The sequence below is a fragment of the Dromiciops gliroides genome, chromosome 3 (assembly GCF_019393635.1).
Source record: "Dromiciops gliroides isolate mDroGli1 chromosome 3, mDroGli1.pri, whole genome shotgun sequence".
Lineage (NCBI taxonomy): Eukaryota > Metazoa > Chordata > Mammalia > Microbiotheria > Microbiotheriidae > Dromiciops > Dromiciops gliroides.
This window is the reverse complement of record NC_057863.1, coordinates 657268992-657290606: the sequence shown is the minus strand read 5'-3', so window position 1 is coordinate 657290606 and position 21615 is coordinate 657268992. Positions and strand designations below refer to the sequence as shown.

General features: G+C 58.6%; 2 protein-coding genes across 3 annotated transcripts; one reads left to right on the top strand and one right to left on the bottom strand.

Moving 5' to 3' along the window:
- The first annotated feature begins 356 nt into the window (after positions 1 to 356).
- On the top strand, positions 357 to 3362 carry HRC (histidine rich calcium binding protein). Its single transcript, XM_043998555.1, has 6 exons — positions 357 to 2043; positions 2120 to 2184; positions 2424 to 2492; positions 2580 to 2634; positions 2957 to 2993; positions 3082 to 3362. Exons 1-6 carry the CDS (start codon positions 921 to 923, stop codon positions 3116 to 3118), a joined length of 1386 nt encoding a protein of 461 aa, XP_043854490.1. The 5' UTR covers positions 357 to 920; the 3' UTR covers positions 3119 to 3362.
- Positions 3353 to 21410, bottom strand: PPFIA3 (PTPRF interacting protein alpha 3). 2 transcript variants are annotated; one of them, XM_043998553.1, is made up of 30 exons: positions 21157 to 21259; positions 18757 to 19062; positions 17808 to 17909; positions 17508 to 17672; positions 17116 to 17190; positions 16901 to 16978; positions 16346 to 16561; positions 15543 to 15689; positions 15184 to 15318; positions 14999 to 15082; positions 14663 to 14794; positions 13412 to 13474; positions 13057 to 13136; positions 12571 to 12718; positions 12078 to 12304; positions 11697 to 11943; positions 10560 to 10702; positions 9688 to 9818; positions 9468 to 9564; positions 9169 to 9250; positions 8523 to 8723; positions 7542 to 7604; positions 7369 to 7395; positions 6476 to 6651; positions 6059 to 6156; positions 5576 to 5751; positions 5357 to 5425; positions 5075 to 5246; positions 4319 to 4391; positions 3353 to 4241 (listed from the first exon to the last, which is right to left on the bottom strand). In XM_043998553.1, the coding sequence occupies exons 2-29, from the start codon at positions 19006 to 19008 to the stop codon at positions 4330 to 4332; spliced, it is 3648 nt and encodes a 1215-aa protein (XP_043854488.1). In that variant the 5' UTR covers positions 19009 to 19062; positions 21157 to 21259; the 3' UTR covers positions 3353 to 4241; positions 4319 to 4329. The 2 variants fall into 2 exon arrangements, with proteins under 2 accessions (XP_043854488.1, XP_043854489.1); XM_043998554.1 differs by having other exon boundaries at positions 3353 to 4391; positions 21157 to 21410.
- Between the last annotated feature and the right edge of the window lie 205 nt (positions 21411 to 21615).

Sequence of the window (21615 nt, the reverse complement as noted above, 5' to 3'; positions counted from 1 at the left end):
TAACCCTCATTGCCCTGCCAAAAAAAAAAGTGCCCAGCATAAGCCAGTCACTGTGCTACGTGCTTTACACCCATTGTCTTATTTGACACAATCTTGGGAGGTGGATGCTATTATCACCCCCATTTTACAGTTGAGGAAACTGAGGCAGACAGTGGTTAAATGACTTGCCCAGGGTCATACAGCTAGTAAGCATTTCAGGGCTTCCTGGCTCCACACCCAGGGTTCTATCTACTGCAGCACCAGCTGCAGAAAAAGACAGAGACAGAGACAGTGAGGCTGAAGCCCCAGGCCCAGTTCCGGGAAGGGAACAGCTGAGTCCCTGTAACCAGACCCTGCTCACCTGCCCATGCCCTCGTGTTGAGATTATTTTTAACCCAGGCCTACTGAGGGCTCTCATCGGGAAAGGACGAGGGGCCAGAGGATGTCTGAGCTGGACTCATGCCTGCCCCCCCCCCCCGCCAAACTGGGGCTCCTAGCCTGGGTCTGACCGTCCCACCAGCCCGGCCAAGTCATCCTCCTTAACCCCAGAGACACCCCCCTCCCCAAAACCCCTGGACGTTGGCAGGGCCTGAGGCCCAGGCAGGGAATATGTAAGGAGAGGAGGGGAGGGCAGGGCAGGGCAGGGCCTGGGGCCAGTCCCAGAATAGACGTGGCCTTGGAGGTAAAATTAGCCCAATGAAAGGGTGGGGGCTGAGACTAGCCCACTGAGGCTGAGCTCAGAGGGCATCAGGACCTGGAGGAGACAGAGAGCGAGGGAAAGGCCGTCAGAAAGCAACAGCTAGCGATTGCGGGAGGGACACGGACAGAAACTGCTGCAGCCCCAGAGGGTCAAGGAGACCGGCCAGAGACACGAAGCAGCGGGCTGAGGAAGCGCAGAGACCACAGAGGCAGAGACAGAGTGGGAGCCCCAGGCGGGGCCCATGGGCCGGGCTGACCTCATGGGGCCCCTTTGGCCACGTCTCCGCTGTGTCCTCTTCCTCCTCCTGCTGTCCACCTCCAAGGCCCCGGGGGGCCTCGCCAGAGCCCAGGACTTCCCAGATGCTGCCCTGAGCCCCCCAGGAGGCCGGGAGCCTGGAAGCCGGCCTGATGAAGTGGCTGCTCCAGGCCACAGCCCAGGGAGCCACAGGGAGGAAGGAGAAGACACCTCGGCTGAGGCTGGGCTCTGGGGGGCTCATCACCAGGAGCCCAAGCACAGCCACCCTGAGGTCACGTCTTCGGAGCAGGGGCACTGGGGGGGAGAGGAGGACGAGGAGGAGCGGAGGACCCAAGGCCACGAGTCTGACGACGGAGGCGATGGTGGTTACAGTGAGACAGCCTCAGAGGAACAGGACTCCTGGGCTAGCCACGAGCCCCGGGCCCTGGAGCAGGACGGCCTTCCCACAGAGCACAGTCTCGAAGACGAGGAAGAAGCGTCAGCAGAGGTCGGGCACTGGGTGAGCCCCAGGGATGACTCCAGAGAAGCAGAGGACCTTGGTCCAGGCTTTGCCAAGCCTCCAGGCCAGGGGGGCGAGGGGGGGGAGGAGGAGGAGCAGCAGGAAGAGGAGGAGGAAGATGAAGGTCGCTGGAGGGGGCCCCAGAGTCACAGGGAGTCAGAAGAGGAGGATTCTGCTGAGGCGGGGCACGGGGAAGAGGCAGGGGACGCTGGGGCTGGTCAGGAGGACCACAGAGAAGACAGCGGCGTCTCTGCTGAGCGTGCCCGGGAGCCTCCAGGCACTCTGGGGGAGGACGAGGAAGAGGAGGAAGACACCGAGACCTCGGTGGAGGAGGGAGGGCACTGGGGAGGTCTGAGCTTCAGAGCCCAGGGCGAGGAAGAGGAGGAGGAAGGGGAGGAAGGCCCCAAGAGAAGCCAGGAGGAGGCAGAGCAGGAGGAAGTCCGCTCCACTGTCCGGGAGTCCTTGAGGGCTGAGGTCCCCCCTGAGGACCAAGAAGCTGAGGCTGGTGTCCCCGAGGCCAGGGACAGACCTGAGGAGGTGGCCGGCAGGGCTGATGGAGAGGAGAGCCTGGAAGGCCGCAGTGAGGAGGAGCAGGAGGCCAGAGACCAGGGTGAGCGGTCAAGTGATCCGTGCGGGGGAGAGCAGGGGGACGGGACCGGAGACAGCTCAGTGCCATCTTTTCACAGGCCAGGAGGGCGAGGAAGAGGAGTACCAGCCAGGCTCTCTGTGCCACTACTGTAGCTTCTGCAAGGTAAGGGGGGGCGGGGGCGGGGGCGGGGCACCCCTCCGCGCTGGGCTCTGCGCTTTCCCCTGGACCTCCGCCCAGCGCCCCGGCTGGGCTCTGATCTTTGGGCCTTCCAGCGTCTCTCTATCACTATCTCTGGGGATCCGGCTTCTGGATGTCGTTCTTTCTGTGTGTCCCTGGGTCTGGATCTCTTGGTATCTCCCTGCCTCTAACTCTGTGTCCCACCGCCCCCACCCCCTCCTCAGAGATGCACTGAGTGCGAGTCCTGCCGCTGTGACGAAGAAAACATGGGAGAGCACTGTGATGATTGCAAGGTCAGAGACCACCCTCCCTGAGCATCCCCGTGCCCGCCCACAGGATCTGGCCCCTCTCACAGCCCTGTCTGTCTCCATTTCCAACAGCACTGCCAGTTCTGCTATCTCTGCCCTCTGCTCTGCGAGACAGTCTGCGCCCCCGGTGAGCAAGGACATTGGGGGTGGAGCCTCCCCGGGGGTGGGGCTGCTCTGGAGGCGGGGCCGGGAGGCCTCCGGCCCTTCTAGGCTGGAGCTTCCTGGGGGTGGGGCTGCCCTGGAGGCGGGGCCGGGAGGAGCCTCTTGGGGGCGGGGAAGAGGTGTAGACCGAAGCTCCCCGCTCCGCCCCCCCATGGGAGGAGCCTCCTGGGGCAAGGTAATTTTAGGGGGCGGGGCCAGATGCTAGCGGAGTTTCCTGGGAGAAGCTTCCCTGGGGTTGGGGCCAGAAGTGTCCAGATGCTGACAGCGCCCCCGCCTGTTGTCCTTAGGAGGCTATGTGGACCACTTCTCCTCCAACCTGTTTCAGTAAGTGCGTGTGAGGCTGGGGCTGGGGGCGGGGGGGGAGCGGGGGAGGGCAGGGACTCCCCCCTCAGCGCCCTCTGCTCCCCCATAGGGTCTTGGCCGAGATGGTGGAAACCCCGGAACCGTGATGAACGTCTGGACAAGCTGCGACTCCCCCTCCCGGCTTCACTCACTTATTTATTTTGAATAAACCCCATCCTTGCAGGATTGTGCAAGGGATTTCTGGGACTCTGGGCTGGGAGGACCATCTGGGGTGATTCTCCCCTCTCCCCCCCAGCCCCCGCCCCGGGAAAGGCTGCCTGGATCCTTGAGAGGAAAAGGCCAACCCCGGTGTCCCTAGGAAATAAATGAGCGCAGGCGGGTCTTTTGAAACAGTTTTCTTTCACCAAGATCACTGACATCTGAGGTGGGGGCAGGAGGAGGGAGGGGGCCCACCCCCTTCCCCGCCCCTGCGGATTCTCCCATGCAAAACAAAAACAAAAAACAACAAAAACAAAAACAAAACCTAAAAACAAAAATGAAACAAAACAAAAACAAAAAAACCGGAGCCCGCGGGGAAGACTGGGGAACAGGGCTTGGAGGGGACACCTGGGATCCTTCTCTCCCTCCATCCCACTCCCCGGAATAACGGGTTAGGGTGAGGGGAGAACGAGATCCAGGGAACGCGAGACACACGAACGGGGAAAGGGGGCCCCCAAACCCCACCCCAAATATGCCTGCCTGGATAATCGGGACCCTGAGGCGTCCCGGATAATCGGAAAAAACGAGGCTTCCACTCCCCCCCCCCGCCCCCTTCCCGCAAGGAAGGAGAGGGTAGAAGAGGGGGCGGGGCCTGTAGCAGCGAGTCCCCCGCGGGGGCGCGCCCGGGAGGACTGAGGCCCCGGGGTTGGAGGGGAAGGGAGGATAGTGGAAAGGGAGGAGCGGGGTCGGGCCACGCCCCGCCCCCAGCATGCGGCCCCTGAGGAGGCGGGATTGCGGCCCCTCCCCCTTCACTCGGAAACAAATAAATTACAAAGTAGCAAAAGGGAGGAGGAAGATTCCAAACTGCCCCCTCCCTTCCCGAAATCCAGTTCACGTGGATAGGCTGACATGCCTCTCCCTCCCGGTCTGTACAAAATGGTTCAGTCCAGAGAGCCCCTCTAAGTCTCTCTGATCCCAGTCCCTTCCGAGGGCGAGTCCAATCTCTTGAAGGGGGGGGAGCAGGACGGACCTTTATCTCCCCCTACTGAGGCTCCTCCTGGGCGCGCCCACCTGTACCGGAGGAGGGGGGAGGGCAGGTCAGGAAGCTCGGAAAGCCGCGGCTCCGGGACTCCTGAAGGCACCCTCACCTGGCTGAGCACTAACAGGAGTATGTTCGCACGGAGACTCCGCCGTCCGCCCGCGGGCTCCCAGAAGGAGGGCCTAGGATTGGGTCAAGGGATAAGGTCAGAAGGACCCTCTCTTCCTTCGGGGAGCGAGCCAGTTGGTTTGACCCATTTCTACTCCGCCTCTCCCCCTCCCAAACAGCAATTTCATCAAGCAATTGCTGTATGCAAGAACCTTTGCGACATCAAGGGAATACAGAGTTTGGAAGGGAAGGGAGGGGATGGGTGGGTGGCCTCCCCAACTCCCACTTTTCCTTGAGAAGCTAGTAAAAAACCCTTTTCTCCCCCCCTCCCCCAATGAATTGACTTGCCCAGGATAATACCATCTCCATAGTGCTCGGCCCAGATCACAGCAGTAATGGATTTACCCCCGGCATTTCCCAGTCCTGAAGCTTTGGGCTCGTACAGAACCCCGTCCCCCAACACAATTTCCCCCCAGGGTTCCTGGGTCGTCCCTTAATCCTTTTTCCTGCGTCACCTCCCCCTACCCCGCATTATCTTCCCCCTTTCTCAAAGGAATGATTATTTTCAGAGATTAGACTTCAGGGTCCCTTCCCCGGCTTCTCTCAAGAATGGTGGGCACCCTCCGCTCCCCATATTACACCCTCCCAGGTCCATTTTCCTTCACTAATAACGGGTATCTCCTAGACCCAAGAAGCGCCTCGGGCGGGTCCATCTCCCCCTGACGGGGAGAGCCTCGACGGGGCGTAGAGAACGCACCGTCGGGCTGCAACTTGCGCAGAGGGAGGCCCGGCGAGCCCAGGGCTCCCGCGGCGGCTGAGCGGAAGTTGGGGGGCAGCATCTCGGCTGAGTCCGGGCTGACCCCGCGCAAGTCCTTCTCTCGGAACATCTTCCGCCACGACGGGGAGCGGCTGAAAGACTTGGCGCTGTCCTGCGGAGGATAAGGGCCAGAGGCCCCGGAGCTGGCTGGAGCAGGGGCTGCCGAGGTAGTGTTCACTCCCTGCCCCGCCACCCCCCAGCGCCGAGCGCTGTGGCCCCTACCTCGTCCAGCCGCCGGTCAGTGCCCATGGAAATGAGATTGCCAAACTCCTTCTCCAGCAACTGCCGAGCCTGCGGAAAGAGCGTCTAGGCTTGAGCCTGAGGAGGGCAGCCCAGGCGCCGGCCTCCCTCGCGCCGGCCATCCTCGTCTCCCTCGTGCTGGCCACCCCCGAGACGGCTGTACACACGCCTTCACCCCCCCAGACCTGCAGCCAGTCCGACCTGCGCGTTCTGTGTCGGGATCTGCAGCAGCAGGGCCAAGTCTGAGCAGTCGAAGGTCTCGTCCAGGGCCAGCAGCGCCCCGTGCACACCGCTCTCAGACAGGTTCCCGGCAAACTCCTTCAGCCCCAGGCCTGACACCCAGCCCATCACCCGCTCATTCGACCACACCATCACGTCTGAAGAACAGGGAGGGAGCCTTGAATGCCTATCCCAACCCAGCCCTTTCAGCCCATCCGCGCGGAGCCCGAGACACTGATCACTGATGCTTTGGGGAAGGGCACAGAGCCTTGAATGCCAACACTAATCCCACCGCTGCTGCACAGTTCTTTGGACTACACCATTCTATTAGGGTAGGGGGAGCCCAGAATGCTGACCCTGACCCCCAGATTCCCCCATCCTCGTTGGGCCTCGCAGTTACTCAGCCCCCATCTTTGAGGGAGGGCGCCTGAGCCCTGAACTCTAACACCAGCCCCCCAGCCGCACCTCTCACGTGGCTCTGACTCTCCTCTCGCCTCCGCTCCAGGTCCTTACGGTCATAGTTGAGCCTCTTCAGACACATAATCCCATAGTGGAGACTCACTCTGGTGGGGGGGGGGGTAAGGTTAGGGCGAGAAGAGTGGTTAGGTCATGGTGGGGGGGAGGAGCAAAGGTACAAATCCCTCAGGGGCTGAAGGAGGGGTCGCCTCACAAAACCTTCCCAAGACAATGTTCCCATTAGCTACCGTATTCCTGCTATGGGCACTACTTCTCCAGCGCTGATTCCCTCACTGCCCCCGCCCCGCCCTGCAGGAGAGTTCCTATTGGACACTGCATTCCCCCCCCCCCAATGGGCGGGATTTCCCAGGAGCTAGTTTCCATTGGTCACTGTCTCCCCACGGGCACGCCTAGGCCGGCCCCCACCTGTGGAAGCTGTCTACCATCTTGAGCTGGCCCCGAAGCTCTTTCTTGTTGAGGTGGTCGAGCATGCGCGCATCTACTAAGGATTCCATGAAGTAGCTGCGGTACTGGGGCAGCCCCAGGCTCGGCAGCCAGTCGTTTCCCACCCACTCGTGGTTCATGTCGCCGTAGGCCAGGATCTGTGGCCAGTGGGGAGTGGGAAGTGGACAAGCTCAGGAACAAGAATAGGATATTGAGATGTCCAACATCTCTCCCTCTCCTCCAATTGGACCTTCTAAGGTGTTCTCCCTCTCAGGTAATGAAAAGGTCCTTGAGCTAAGTCCTCTCAGATCTTGTAGAACAGTCTACTGACTCCCCCATCAATCGAATGGGATAGTCCAATTGGTCTAAAATTCCCCTCACCCCTTCCAAAACCCCTACCTCAGGAGGAAAACAAAAACAAGAGTAGGTTGAGTCTCAATATCGATAGAACGAAAGCTCACTATCGAGAGATTGAACCAATCCCCTCCAACTGTCCTCCCTCTCCCACCATGAAAAGAATCAATCATTGATTATCTTTTCCTACGCTGGAAGGATCCTAACAAATGAGTCCTCCCAGCACTTCTTCCCCCTCCACCCGCGATGATAATGGAACATTCCAGAGCTCAGGCACCATGCAACCCGCGTGATATGATGGTTCAACCCAGAGTGAGCCTTTCCCCCTCCCTCGGAGATAATGGAACGTTCCTCGGCGCAGTAATACAGGCAGCGCAGCCGCATAGATTCTAATGACAATGGTTCATCCAGAGCATTCCCACCCCCAGCCCACGATGATAATGGAACGGCTCAGGCAGGGGCAGGAGTAGGGACGCGGTGGAGGAGCCATGCAGTCCGCGCGCAGGCGCAGACGGGATCACCTGCTCCCAGCTGATCTCCTTGGGCTCCTGGCGCGGCCGCCGCGGGGAGTGCGAGGGGAGGGGCGAAAGAAGGGGAGGGGCGGGTTACGGCGCAGGAGGGACCGGGATGGAGACCGGTCTCCTCCTCCCCCTCCCCGTCGTCCCCGCCCTCCCTCTCTCCCTGGTACACTCACGGGCTTAGTGGCGGCTGTGAGAGACTCCATCTCTTCGTGGGTCATCCAAACATTGCCGGTGCACTGCAGGAAGAGCGTGGCATTGAGAGCATGGCCCGGCGGCTTGGCCCCTCCATGGACCATGGCGTAGGACCAGGATCCTGCATTCAAGGAGGGGCCGGGCCCTGGGCAATCCCTAAAGCACTAGGGAGGATTCTCGCCCAGTGGGACCCGTGGGAGATCCCTGATCTCACCCTTTTCTGCCGGTCTGTGTATACCATTGTATCCCTGTCTGACCCTCTGGATCTATTGTCTCGGTCTCTGTTTCTGTCTGTGTGTCTGCTTGGCCCTCGGTGGGATCATGGGTTTTGAGCTGAAAGGGAGTCTTAATCACCTAGACCAAACCCCTCATTTTACAAAGAAGGAAACTGAGATCCAGGGAGACTAAGGGATTTAACCAAACTCACATAGACAAAAAAACGGCAGAGCCAAGATTTGTGTCTGCTTTCTGAGGAAACTGGTGGAACCATGGATATAGAGTGCTGGGCCTGGAGTGAGGCAGTCCTAAATTCAAATCCAGCCTTAGACACTTTACTAGCCGGGAAAGTCAGTTAACCTCTATTTGCCTCAGTTTCCTCAACTATACGATGGGGATAACATAGCACTTTCTTCCTAGGGTTGTTGTGAGGGTCAACTGAGATTACATTCATAAAAAGTGTTTAATTAGAAAGGTGAGGGATTCCACTATTCCTGTTCTCACCTGGAGGGAATGGATGACTATAAGGGTCCCTGAATTCACCTCTTTCTCTCCCTCTCTCTCTCTCCTCCTTCTTGTATCTGTCTCTGTGTCTTCTTATCCAAGTCTCTGTGTGTCTAGTTCTGTCAGGGGGGCAGGGCTGGGGTCTGAGCTGGAGGAGACAAGCTCTTGGAGGGGCCTCTTCTGTGGGGGTGAGGGTAGGACCAGGGTCCGAGTGGTCACCTTGGCCATGAAGGCTGGCTCACCGTTCTGGAGGAGGCTGGTGCAGAGGGTGAGGTGAGGGACACCATCTCCTGGATGGCAAGTCGGAGCTTGAGCCGGTGCAAGGGGTTGCTGATGCCAATCTCCCGTTGGATCTCCGTGTCAGACAGGTTGGCCATAATGGCCCCACTCTTCACATTGGCCCGGCAGGCAGCCACATACCACGCTGGCATCCCCACCCACAGCTACCCCCAATAGAGAGACAGGAAAAGAGCCAAGAGAAACACAAAATCAGGGACAAGAGACCCAAAGACAGGGCCCCAGAAACATGCAAGATGGGGGTACAAGGGCAGGGGACAGAGACAGAAACACACACAGAGCAGGGAGAAGAAAAGGAGATACAGAGACGAAGAGGACAGAAAGATGGAGGAGAAAGAGACAGGAGGGAGACACACAGAAAAGTATAGTCGAGACAGGAAAGATGGGGGGGTGGAGAGAGAGAGAAGTTCAGTCAGTAGTTTCTGAGCCCTCTCCTTCAGGGGATGCCACTAGAGTGTAAAGGCAGGGACTGTCTCTGATTTGTATTGCCACGCAAACACATGTTCAGGGCACATAGTACACACTAGCTGAATGACATTTATGGCAATATTTCCCAGGTTTTCTGATCTGGGGGCAGGGAGGGGGCAATACCTCCAACCAGGAGACAACTGTTGGTCCATCCCAGGCAGCAAAGGGCAGGCCCTGTCGACAGGCTTCCTCCAAGAGCTCATGCCTAGGGTTTCAAGGACGCATGGGGGAGAAACTCACCTTCCCTCTCCCCTGCTGCACCGGAGAGCTGCCCTTGGTCCTCCTCCCCTCAAGGACACAGCCTGAGGCCCACCTCCTCAATACCACCAGGGACTATTCCTTCCCCACCCAAAACCCGATCAGACCAAAGTGGGGTCTAGTTACAGCATCCTCGCCCCGCCCCCACTCCAAGCCCTGCTCACTTCCTCTTGTTCCTCCGGTCTTTATCTCCGGGAGGCCCTGTGAGCTTTGACAGCCCCAGAGGGTCCGCAGGGGACATCTCATCTGAGGGGGTTCCAGCTGTGGGGCAGAGAAAAGGGCAACCTGGGGCTTAGACTCCCTTCTCTAGAAAAGTGCTCCCCTCTTGCCACTATAGCATTCCCAAGAAAGGGGAAACCTCTCGAAAGAGGGTCCTGCACCTACCCAGTGAGGGCCCATCTCGCCCGGGAGGGCCTCCCAGGCGGCCCTTCTCCTTCTTGCCAAAGAGGCGACCAATGGAAGACTTGATGCTCTTCTTCTTGGGGGCCTTATGGAGGGGGTCTGGGGCACCCTCACTGTGGGGGGTCGAGAGAAAAGAGGTGTGATGAGGGCAGCCCGTAACTCAGCCCTCCCTCCCCCCAAACAGGAAGCAGCTACAAAGTGAGGCTCCCAGTCTCCACTCTGGCATTAATTTGAAATATAACTTCAGACAAATCCCTGCTTCTCTCTGGGCCTCAGTTTGCATTGCTTTAGATGGGGGCTTGGACCAGATTTCAAAGGCTCTTCCAAGTCTGACATGCTGTGATGAGCTCTGTTCACAGGTGCATGATATAAGGGTTGTTGAATGAATGACTTCGAGGGCAGCTAGGTGGCGCTGCAGTGGATAAAGCACCAGCCCTGGATCCAGGAGGACCTTAGTTCAAATCCAACCTCAGACACTTGACACATACTAGCTGTGTGACCCTGGGAAAGTCACTTAACCCTCATTGCCCCGCCTCCCAAAAGAGAAAAGAATGAAAAAGACTTCAGTAAGATTCCAGAGTTACTCTGGAGGGGAGCATGAGCTCCTCCTAACAGTGTTAGCTCTGCCTACCATTGGCTCATTGTATGACTAAACATGGTCTTGCTCTTCTCAGGGACTCAATTTCCCCCTCTGTAAAATTAGAAATTTGTCCCGACATCACTAGGGACTCATGCTGTTCTGAGCTTCTGAATCCTGCCATGGGAGCCAGGACTGAATGAATGTTGGGTCTTCCCTTCACGATTATGTGACATGACCTGATTCACCCCTCTCCTTGATCCCCAGAGCAGCTGACCTGGGCCGTGCAGGGCTCCCATCCTCCAGGGAGCCCCCAGCCTGCAGAGCTAGAGCCTGGGTCATCCTTTCAAGGCGGGCCGATCGAGGTGTGGGGGGTGGTGTGTCCCCAGGGACCACGCCGTCCTCCCTGGGCACATGGTTCTGCAGACAGAAAGGAACCCCCTGGTGTCAGGAAAGGAGTCCCTGAGCATCAAGGCACCTTTCCTGATCTCACTGGCTAGTCCCTGGCAAGTGGGACAGACAGGGGCTTAGGAGGGCATCTCTCTAGGCTGGCCATGGCTCACTGGGGCTCTCACTTGGAGGATTTGAACTCCCCTGGTATTTTCAGGTCCTGGAGCTGCAGGAACCACTTCCTCCCAGTTTGGCCCAATAATGTCTCATGGGGACCCCATTTGAGGGAGTTGGGATCTCATGGCTCTTAGAACGATCCCAGCTTACCCAGAGTGGCCACTCGTCTCTGGGCCCTAACTCGTCTGAGGTTTGCCAAGGCCCCACTGGGGAGATCCAGATCCCCTGGGAGCCCCCAGTTTGTGGTGGAATCTGTGCCTAACATCATGGCCACCTTCAAATGACCATCCTTCTGTGATCACCAGGGCGAGGCGGCCCCATCCTTCTGAGACTCTGGGGTGTGAGAACCCAGGCAAGTGGCCTTCCCTTTCTAGGTCCCTTTCTCCTGCCATGGGCCAGCTGGATCCCCTGGGCCCTGCCTTTCGTGGGACTTGGGCTTTTCCATTTTTGCAGGCTTAGAAATGGAAGTCAGACTCTGCTGTGAGTTGGTGACTTCCCCATCTGGGTCCTGACTCACTAGAGGCCACCTCTTATTGAGGGAGAGCTTGGCCTCTTCATTGTGGAGGTACCTGCACCTTTCTGGACCCCATGGCAAGGGGTTCATTTCCTGATGGCCTCACCCACGGGGTTCCCAGAAGAGCAGCCCATGGAGAAGAATGGCCATCCTTGCTGTGGGGTCTGCATACAGGGACCCCTCTCTGACCCCATTGGGTGTCTGGGCATCCAGGTCCCTAACTGTGGCTATGGAAGCCATGAGGCCACCCAGGTTTGAGAGAGATGCCACACTGTGTGTAACTCCTGCCGGGCAGGCAACTATTGCCCCTCTCTGGGGGCCAAGGGGACTCACAGTCTTCTCTGCAGTGTTGCTAGTGCTGTTGGCTGGGGCTTCCCGGGCAGGGCTCGGTGGGGCAGGGCGGGGTGTGGAGTGGCCAGAGCTGGGGGGGGAAGGGCTGGCCAGGGTGGACGTAGTCAGGGAAGGTGGAAGGGAGCAGCTGGCCCGGTAGCGTCCCAGGGAGTCCAGAGCAGAGCCAGACACTCGGCTCTCCAGCTCCTCTGCCCGCTGCTCCGTGGTCTCTTTCTCCTCCTGGATGAGCCTAAAAGAGAGGAGCACGAAAGCCCAACATCAGGATTCAATCCCGCCGGCTTCTTGAAGGAAGCGTCCTGAAGGGGGGGAGGGGCTCCGAGAGAGGCAGCACCCAGACTCCCTCCCTGCACCCCAGATTCGCACTTGATTTCCTTATTGATGGCCTCGAGCTGCTCCTGCAACATGATAGCGAGGGTCTGCACGTCGGCCTGCCCGCTGGGCGACAGCAGCTCGGGTCCGAACAGACCCTCGGGCTCGTCTTCATCGGAGCCCTCCAAATCGGCCTCAAAAGCTCCTGCGCCAGTGCCTGGCCCAGTACCGGAGCCAGAAGAAGGTTCCCGGCCTGTCACTCGCTCCGCCCATTCCTGAGCCTGAAGGAAAAGGAGCTGTCCGTCATCCCGAGCTCCGCCCCCTCGTGTGCTAGAGCGATGGGCACTGTGCATCACCCTAAGGCTTGCCCCCACCAGCCTAAACTCCTCATCTGGTCCAGGAAAGGAACCTGGGGTTCGGAGGATGCAAGGGCTGTAGAGGGTCAGACAGAGGTATCAGCCGCGGCCGCCTATTCCCTGCAGCCCCTCCCCTTGACCGCAAGGGTTTCCTCCTCCTTCTCCTCCAAGCAGTCCCCCGAGACTCAGACCTTGGCCGGCTCGTCCTTAGTCCCGGGCCAGCGGCCCCCTCTCTTGCCAACCCGGCCTCCGGGGCCTCCGTAAGGGTCCAGGTGGGCACCCGAGGGTAGCGTCGGGGCCTGGGAGTACCGCAGCTCCAGAGCGCTGCCCGGGAGGGACCTGTGGCGGATAAGGGAGACACAGGAAACAAGGAAGACTTTAGCGATGCCCCGGGCCAGCAGAGAGAGGGCAGGGGCATTGGCCATGTCAGGTACACATGCTGGGTGGGGCGAGGACCCGTTGTCAGTGAGCCCAACTGCCTCGCGAATCCCAGAAGCCTCGAGGTTCCTAGGACACGGATATTGTCCCCAAGGATCTCTAGCAGCCTCTAAGTTCCCGAGACCCAACTCCCAGCTGACCGAAGCCAGGAAAGGGAGAGAGGAAGAAAAAACGGGAAAGTCCTTCGGAAGCTGGGAACAGTCCCTGCGGTCCGGCCCCGAGGGGATCCCGGGACTCACCTGGAGTAGGAGGAAGGCGGCCGCCCCCGCAGCTGATCGATTTCCATCTGCATCCGCTCCATCTCAGCCAGGAGCTGCTCCTGCGAGACGGGAAAGGGGGCACGAAGGCTGGCCTCAACGCAAAGCCCCTTCCCTCTAGACAAGGTCCACCCCCCTCCCTCCCCTCTCAGCCATCGGTTTTATCTGGTCTCTCCTCCCCTTGCTCAGGACACGCCGTTTCCTCCCCTAGCCTCTCTCTTCCTCAACCTACCTCAGGGATCACCCGAGGCCCCTCCCACTTTTCCGGGAGCCCCTTCCTCTTTCTCTCTTGGCTCCGCCTCTCCTTCGTCCGTCTCTAGGCCCCGCCCCCTCTCACCTTGTTGAGCAGCAGCTCATCCTGAAGTTTCTTCATACTGGCAATCTCCTCGCTTAGCGTGTTCTGGGGGGAAGTAGGGAAGGTTAACACCTGGGGCTCTGAACGTGGCCCAGAGGCCTCAATTGTTCTTGGTGGATTAGTTGGTGATGCATGTGGACAGCTATGGGCTACTTCTTTTGCCTACCTCCCTGGAAGGAAACCCCAGCCCGGAATCTGGAGCCTATAGGGGTGTCAGTTGAGGACCCCGGGAAAAGATTGGAAAAGTTAGGCAGACCCCACTTTCTGGATCCCTGGGGAGGAGTGGGGCCACATCTGTTCAAAAGAGGACAAGATGGCCAGTGCCCACATCCTCCCATGGAGTCACAGCTGGAAAGAGACTGGGAGGAGGAGCAGAGGGGAGCCCTGGAATAGGAGGGACAAAGTTATCTGACCCCTCTTTCTCTTTGAATCCTTCCACTCTCTAGACTAGAAATGAGGGGGGGAGCAGGCCAACTTCCGACCTCTAATCATAATTTCAAAATCTTCCTGGAGTTTCCAATCTTTACTATCTCCTCAATAACTCATGGAAGCCACCCTAGTTCAAACCTCTCCTGATCACCTCCCCTCACCTTGACTATTGCTGTCACTTCCTATTACTGTCTCTGTCTCTCCGCCCCCCCCCCCATCTCTTTATCTCGATCCCTTCCGATTAATCCTTCACAGAGCTTGGAATCTGTAACTTTCCTCAATTTAACGTCTGACATTTACATCTCTTTGAAACATATGGGACTTATTGGACTTTTCTTCCCTTCACACACCTCCTCGACTGTCCACCCAAACTGGCCTTCTTCTCTTTCTTTATCCATAACAATCCATATCCCACCTCCGTGCCTTTGCATAAGCCGTTCTCCACACCAGGCATGTTCTCCCTCGTGGCCTGCGCCTTTTATAATCTCTCTTTTCGTTGAAAACACTCACGTGAAACCTTCAACACGAGGCCTTTCGTGATTCCTCCTCAGTTGCTACGCCTCCTTACCAGAATATCTCTCTCTCTCTCTCTCTCTCTCTCTCTCTCATATACCTATGCATATGCCTTCTCCCATAATTAGATTGTAAGCTCGTCGAGGGCAGGGATTGTTTTCCCCATGTCTTTGTATCCCCAGTGACTGGCACAGGAGGCGCTTAATAAGTGCTTGTTGTTTGATGGATGCAGGCAGCACGCGGGTTTCGCTGAGATTCATGGGACACGCATGGGGAGAGCCGAGGACGCACCTTTTCCTCGAGTGCCCCCATGCGCTCCTTGAGGTGCAGCTGCAGCCGCTCGTTGGACTCGCTCAGCAGCTTGTCCACCGTGTCCGAGAGACGTTTGTTGTGCTCATCGTTCATCTTCTCCCGCTGCCGGGCCTGGAGAAGGGGCGGGGCCGCAGGGCCTAGGTGAGCTGCAAGCCAAATGCCTCCACTCCTCCTCCTCCTCCTCCTCTCCCCTACCTTCTCCCCCTCTTTCTTTCCCTACTCCCTTTCTCTCTTCTTCACCTTTCACCAGTCCCCTCCACGAGGCCCTGCTCACGGGCCCCCAGCCTTGCCTCGCCTCTCGCCAGCGACACCCACCCTCTGCAGCTCCTGGTTCTTCTCCTCAAGTTGCGCCTCCAGCTGCCTCAGGCGCTCCTCAAAGTTCCCGTGGCGCTCCTCCGCCTGCAGGGGGGAGAAACTGAGTGGCCTGCCCCTGCCTCCCTAGGCCAGGCCCTCCAGGGCCCGACTTCCGACCCTCCGCCTCCTCCGGAGCCGGGCCGCACCTTGCTGAGGGCTGCTACCCTCTGCGCCAATTGCGCCTCGATCTCGGGCAGCGTTTCCGCCTTCTGCAGCGTTTGTGCTAGCTTCTGCTTCGCATCCTCCAGCCACTCTGCCAGCTGGCGGCCCTTCTCCTCGCTCTGCGGAACAAGAGGCAGGGGTTTAGAGGGGGGTGCCCCTGGACCCAGACTGGCCGACGTAGCAAGACCCCACCCTTGGCAATATCCAGCTGGACCGGAACTCCTGGCTAGCCACCATGAAGTCCGAGCCCCGCCCCACATCGCAGCATTGCCACCAGCCTCCTCCAAGAGATAGACCTTAACGTGGCCCCTCCCCCTGCCTATGCCACGCTTCCAGGCCCCACCTGGCGATACAGAGACTCCTTGCTGGCTAGCTCATTCTCCAATTTGTCATTGGCATCGTGGAGTGAGGTGGCCTCCCGCTGTGCGCTCAGGTAACGCTTCTCCAAAGTCGTGATCCTCTCTTCCATATCCTCCCTCTGTGCCAATGCCTGTGGGGAACAGAGATGGCTTGGGAAATGGAGCCTCCACCATCCCCATCGGTCTCCTTAGGAGATGCCAGGGACCAAAACCCCCAGCAGCTCCTGGAGCAAACAAGACCCGGAATCCCGGGCTATTGCATTGGGAAATGTAATCCTAGGCCAGGAAGCAAACAAAAGGAAGGAAACATGCATTTTAAGCACCTACTATGCTCCAGGCTAAGCACTTTACAATTATTACCTCATTTCATCCTCTGAAAAACCCTGGGAGGGAGGGGCTATTTTGCAGTTGAGGAAAGTGAGGAAAATAGTTAAGTGATTTGGTCACGCAGCTAGTAAGTGTCTGAGGCCGGATTCGAATTTAGGTCTTCCTGACCCAATGCCACCTAGGTCAGGAATTTTATAGTACCAGCCCGAGGGATCACAGGAAATGGTGCCCCTGAATACTGGAATCCTTTCGTAGACTATCATGGAAGATGTCATCCCCCATTCTGCCTCTAGAGGGGGCGAGGAGTTTAAAAGTTCTGACCCACGGGACAAGGGACATTCAGGACCAGGGAATATCCAAGCTGCATGTTTAGGGCTGAACTTGGGCTGGCTGCTGGCTTGGGAAGAAGGGAAGGAGGGAGAGCAAGCAGAGCACCCACGGACGTCCCAGCTTCACTCACCTCCTTGAGGTCTCGCTGAAGCTTGAGGCCAGCCTCCTCGGCTTTGCCCAGCTCCCGATGGGCTGCTCCCAGCTCTTCCTCCAGCTGTCCCATCTGGCGGCAGAGGGCAGCCAAGCGTTCCCGAAGCTGCCCAGTCTCAGCCCGTTGGCGTTCTAGGGCCTCTTCTAACTCCACCACCCTGCGGTTGGGTTCCCCCACGAGCCCGTTCACCAGAGACTGTGCCCAAGGAGGACCAAGACCCGAGAAAGGATGAGAGAGACAAGAGACGGTCACAAAGAAGGAAAGAAAGGAAGGGGAAGAGGGGAGAGAGAGAGAGAAGCGACAGAAATGTGGAGAGGCATGGGGCAGAGATACCGAAGGAGATGAGACAGAAATAAAGATGGGCAACACAACTTGGCGATGCAGCTCAGTAGATTGGGAAGGCCATTGCACGGGGTCACAAAGGGGGCCTGGGGTCAATAACCCTTAAAGACTTATGTGTGGTGATGAGGCCAGTAGAATGTGCGGGGGGGGGGGGGGCGACTCTTTATAATCTGGATGCCAAGGAGGTCTCACCTGCCCATCTGATTCCTTCCCTGCTTCATCCAGTCCGGAACGCCGGCCCCTGGACAGCTGCTCCCTCAGATTTAGGGACTGGAGGAGAGGGGCAGGGGTCAAGGACTCCCCGTCGGACGATGGCCCCCTCCTCTTTTCCGCGTCTTCCCCCCAAACCCTGCATCATCCCAGCCAGACTGTTTCCATTTGCCCCTTCAACGCGGGCCCGCCCCCACCTCCTGGCCACTCAGCTCCAACTCTTCTTCCAGCACAGCCACCCGCTCCAGGGCTAGACGGAGCCGCTCCCGCACCTGATTGGAGCAACAGACAGAAGTCAGGCCCCGCCCCTCCTTTGCTCTCCTCCCCTTGCCAGACCCTGGAGCACCGCTCTCCAGTCCCCTTCTTCTTAGCCCGGTCCCCCCATTAGCCCTGCCCTTGGTCAGAGCTCCCATTCCCAAATCCTGAGGCAGGGCTCCATCTGTCCCTAACCACGCCCCCATTAGGCCCCGCCCTTGGCCAGAGCTCTCATTCCCAAACCCCGAAGCAGGGCTTCATCTGTTCCCAGCCCCGTCTCCATTAGACCCCGCCCTATTTGCCCCGCCTCCAACTCGCCCTGGGTCCCGCCCACCTTCTCATCCAGAGCCTTGTGATGCTCGAACAGAGACTTGAGGGCCTTGAGCACTTCAACCTCAGAGGAGACGCCAGCTGGGGACTGGGCCTGGCGTTTCACGACCGTCATGCGTAAGGAGCGCTCATGCCGGGACACCAAGCACTCCAGATGCTCCAGCAGCAGCTGAGGAGGTGGTGGGAGCGGGCGTCAGGGCAGGGATCCCCCCTCTGAAGCGGAGCCGGGCTGCCCTCCGGTCCGCCTCAGCCCCGGCAGGTAGTCCCACCCCGGGGTGCCCCAAGCCTGCTGCTGCAGCCCTACCCGGGTGTTGTTCCGCTCGGCCTTGAGCTCTGCGATCTCTTCCTCCCGCTCCAGCAGCTGCTCCCTGCACAGGTTCAGCTCCTTGGTGAGGGCAGCGAACTCCTGCCAGAACCAAAGCCGCCACATTGAGTTCCTGTGGTCTGGCGAGGCCCCTTCGCGCCTCCCCTCCGGCGCCCTTCCTGTCCCCCTTACCTCCAGCCTAACTTTGCCCCCTCCCCTGAGCTCCATCCAAGAGCAGACCCAACCCATGTTGCCGGCTGGGTCCAAGATGGGGCATCTTTTTATTCAGATCATTTGTAGCTCCGTTTTACTTCTGCTCCAGTCCTTGGGTTAGAATTTCTGCCCCTTCCCACGCTAGTAGGGTCGCACTGACATCCATCCCTGCCCCTTTCCTGGTTGAGCCTCGGCCCTTGATCCTTGGTGAAGTTGGGTGCATTTCCTGATCATCCTTAACTGTTGCCAGTCATAGGACTCAGGCTAGGACCTATGATTTCATTCGTATGGAGAACGCCTGACAAGAAAAAGCCCTCTCTCAATGCAGGTCATCACTTTCCCTACCTAAATCAGGGTTACAGAGGCGAGCCTTGAACTCAGGTCCTCCTGACTGAGGCCAACTCTCTCCACCAAGTCAAGCTACTTCTCAAATGTCATTAAAAATAATCCCGGATTTATCCTGTGATTAGAATGGATCATAGGATTGAGAGCAGAGGGAGGAGACTTAGAAATAATCGAGTTAAACCACTTCATTTTAAAGATGAGAAAACTCCTGCCCAGAGAGAGTCATCTGGCCAAGTTTTCCCAAGGAGAGCCCATTGCTAAATACAATCTGGTATCGTTCTTTAATTCTTAACTAGTTAGCTTGAGAATACCCTCTCTCCTCAACCTGTCCTCAGCTGGCCAAGACCACAACGAGCCCTGTCCGTCCTGGCCCCCACCAGGGTCCCCATACCTGGGGCAATGCTATGCTGAGCTGCCTTTGTAATGAATCCTTCTCGTGGCCCAGTTCACGAAGGCGAAGCTGGGCTGTGGCCAATCCATCCTGGGCCTCACGAAGGGTCTCCAGGAGGCGCTCACGCTCTGTGAGCATGGTGACCATGAGGCGTTCCAGTTCACCACCTGCTGCCCCACCTGCCTCTTCTGGGCCCAGGGCTGAGCCCCGCCGGGCATCCTCACTGATGGTTGGCATCACCTCGCACATCATGGTGGCAGTGCCAGGCCCACCAACTGGGGGCACTGAGGAGGAAGGAGGAAGATGCTGGAATAAATGCAGAGAGGGAGGAGTTCTTGGAGTGAGATAGAGGAAGCCTGGGGGAGCGGGGGAGCACTACAGGACAGAGGATAAGACCGTGGATTAGTTACGCTTAATTATAATTTAATATAATCAAACCACAGGATCATCAGATGACAGACCTAACGTTGGAAGAGGCCTTGAAGGCCACCTTGTCTGATGTACTCATTTTACACATAAGAATCGTGAAGCCTGGAGAGTTAAAGGGACTGTCCCAAGGGCACACAGGTAGAAAGTGTCCCAGGGATAGAATTTGTACCCAGATCCTCTTAATCCTGATCGAATTCTTTTAAGTTCATTCTCCCAGGTATCCAGCTCCCTCAGGGACCCAGTAAGAATGAAGCAAGGGGTGGAACTTCTAGGGAGCCGTGGGTGTGGCCTTGGGAATGAGGTGAGCCCGTCTATCCTCCCTGTGGTGGCATCAGGTCAGACGGGTCTGGTTGGAGGGCAGGAGGGTGGAGGAGACCAAGACTTTCACCCTGTTCTTTCCTCTAGCAGTTCAACCGGTTTGGGGAGTCCCAGGGGCCAGTTCTACCCCACCTGCAGTTTGGATCCCCAGGCACTTGGCTCCCTGAGGATGCTGGAGTTCTAGGCACTGGGGTTCCAAAGAGGGGTGAGAGGAAGGAATGCCTGTGCCCCCAAGGGACCCATCTGGGTCCCAGATGGCTAGATTCTGTAATCCTCTTTCTCCTCATCCTTCTCCATCCAAACACCACCAAAAAAGAGAGCCTGTATACATTTTCTTCCAGGGTAATAAGCAGAGCACAGGCTGAGAAGTGGACTGTCCCAAGACCAGGGACATATGATGTTCAGGAGGCCCCGCCTCAAAGAGGTTTCTTGAGTTGAGGGTCCATAGAGTCAGCCCGGAAACTCGGGACAGCTTGGGATCTGGCGTGTGACCCAGCACATAGAATGCATGTAGCTGGGGTAAGTCTAGAACACAGGGCATAGCTGGATGCCTAGAACATGACACGGGATGGGACCTGACTAAAACATGACACTCGACTGAGACAAACCCAGAATATGGCACGCAGCTGGATCATATATAAAGCAGAGCATATGGCTAGGATGAGTCTAGAACACAAAGTGGGTGGAACACATTCAGAACATGGACATATATGGCTCAGCCCTGAAGCTCCCCCCCCAACACACACAAACATCCCTTTAAGGCCTTGAGTGAAGGAGAGATGCTGGCCATAGCATAGACAAGTGACCACTCGGACCCTGGACATCTGGGGCTGGGCCTCTGTAACATACCAGACCTGAGAGAACACCTGGTTTCCCGAGAGGGCAAACGGGCTGGGGGAAGGGAAGCCTGTGTCCCTACAGAGACAAGGAATGGAGGCTTTGACGCCTGTCTCCCTGAGGGGGGCAGGTGGCTGCGGTCCAGACCTCTAGGTCCTGGATGGTCCAAAACAACCCTGGAGACCCGGAGCTTGAAGGAAAAGGGGCACGGGAAGGTCTAGGCAAGCCGGTTTCACCATGGACAGCTCCAAGACTGGGCCTGAGGCCAGAGCCTGTGACCAGCCAGATGATCCCGCCTAAGGGCCTGAGTCGGGGTTCTAGAATGGGGCCGCTGGCCAAAGATGGGCGGAGATGAATGAGGCGGGTGCGGCCCGGGGGGAAGCCAGGACGCATGGGTCCGGTAAAGGGAAAAGATGGAAGTAGGGGAGCAATACAGTGGGGGCTGGGGGAAGAAACCACCGGCTCGCTGAACCGATAGGGTCTGGGGCCCAGATGTCTGTGTCCCTGACGGATTCCGGGGAGTCCAGAATGTCTGGGTCCCGGCGAGGTCCCAGGGAAACCTGGACACCCTGGTCCCTGAGAAACATTGGGACAGGTAGGGACGGACTCCTGCCCAGGTCCCTGCGGGATGTTGTGGAGGCCGGTATGCTTGGATCCCTGAAGGATGTCAGAGCAAAAAGGGACGCCCGCCTGGGTCCCTGCGGGATGTCGGGACGCCTGGGTCCCTGCGGGACGTCGGGGGGGGCCGGGAAGCCGGGGTCTCTGCGGGACGTCGCGGGGCCAGGACGCCGGGGTCCCCGGGGCTCGGTCTCTTACCTGATCGGGCGGCGGCGCTGGGGCTGCGGCGGGGGCGGGGGTGGCGGGAGCCCCGAGGAGGCCGGGAGGGGCCCCCGCCTTCCTGCCTTCTTGCCTTCCCTCCTTCCCCGGCTCGAGGTCTCGCTGTCTCCCCTCCCTCCTTTCCTCCCTCCCTTCTGCTCTCGCCGCCCGCCCGGCGCTGTCTCTGTGTCTCGGCGTCTCTGTCTCTCTCTGTCTCTGGGTTGCTGTCTCTGTCTCTGGGCCCCGGCTCCCCCAGTGAGGCCGCAACCGCCCCCTCCCCCGCCCCCCCCCCCGCTCCCCCCAAAATCTAGCAGCCCCCTCCCTGCTCTCCCGGGGCCGCGGCCCCTTTAACAGCCGCCTGACGGACGGCCAGCTAGAGCCAATGGGGGGGCAAGACTGAGCCCGGCGCGCCCGAGGGACCCTCCCCTCGGCGGGGCGGGCGGGGGGCGGGGGTGGCGC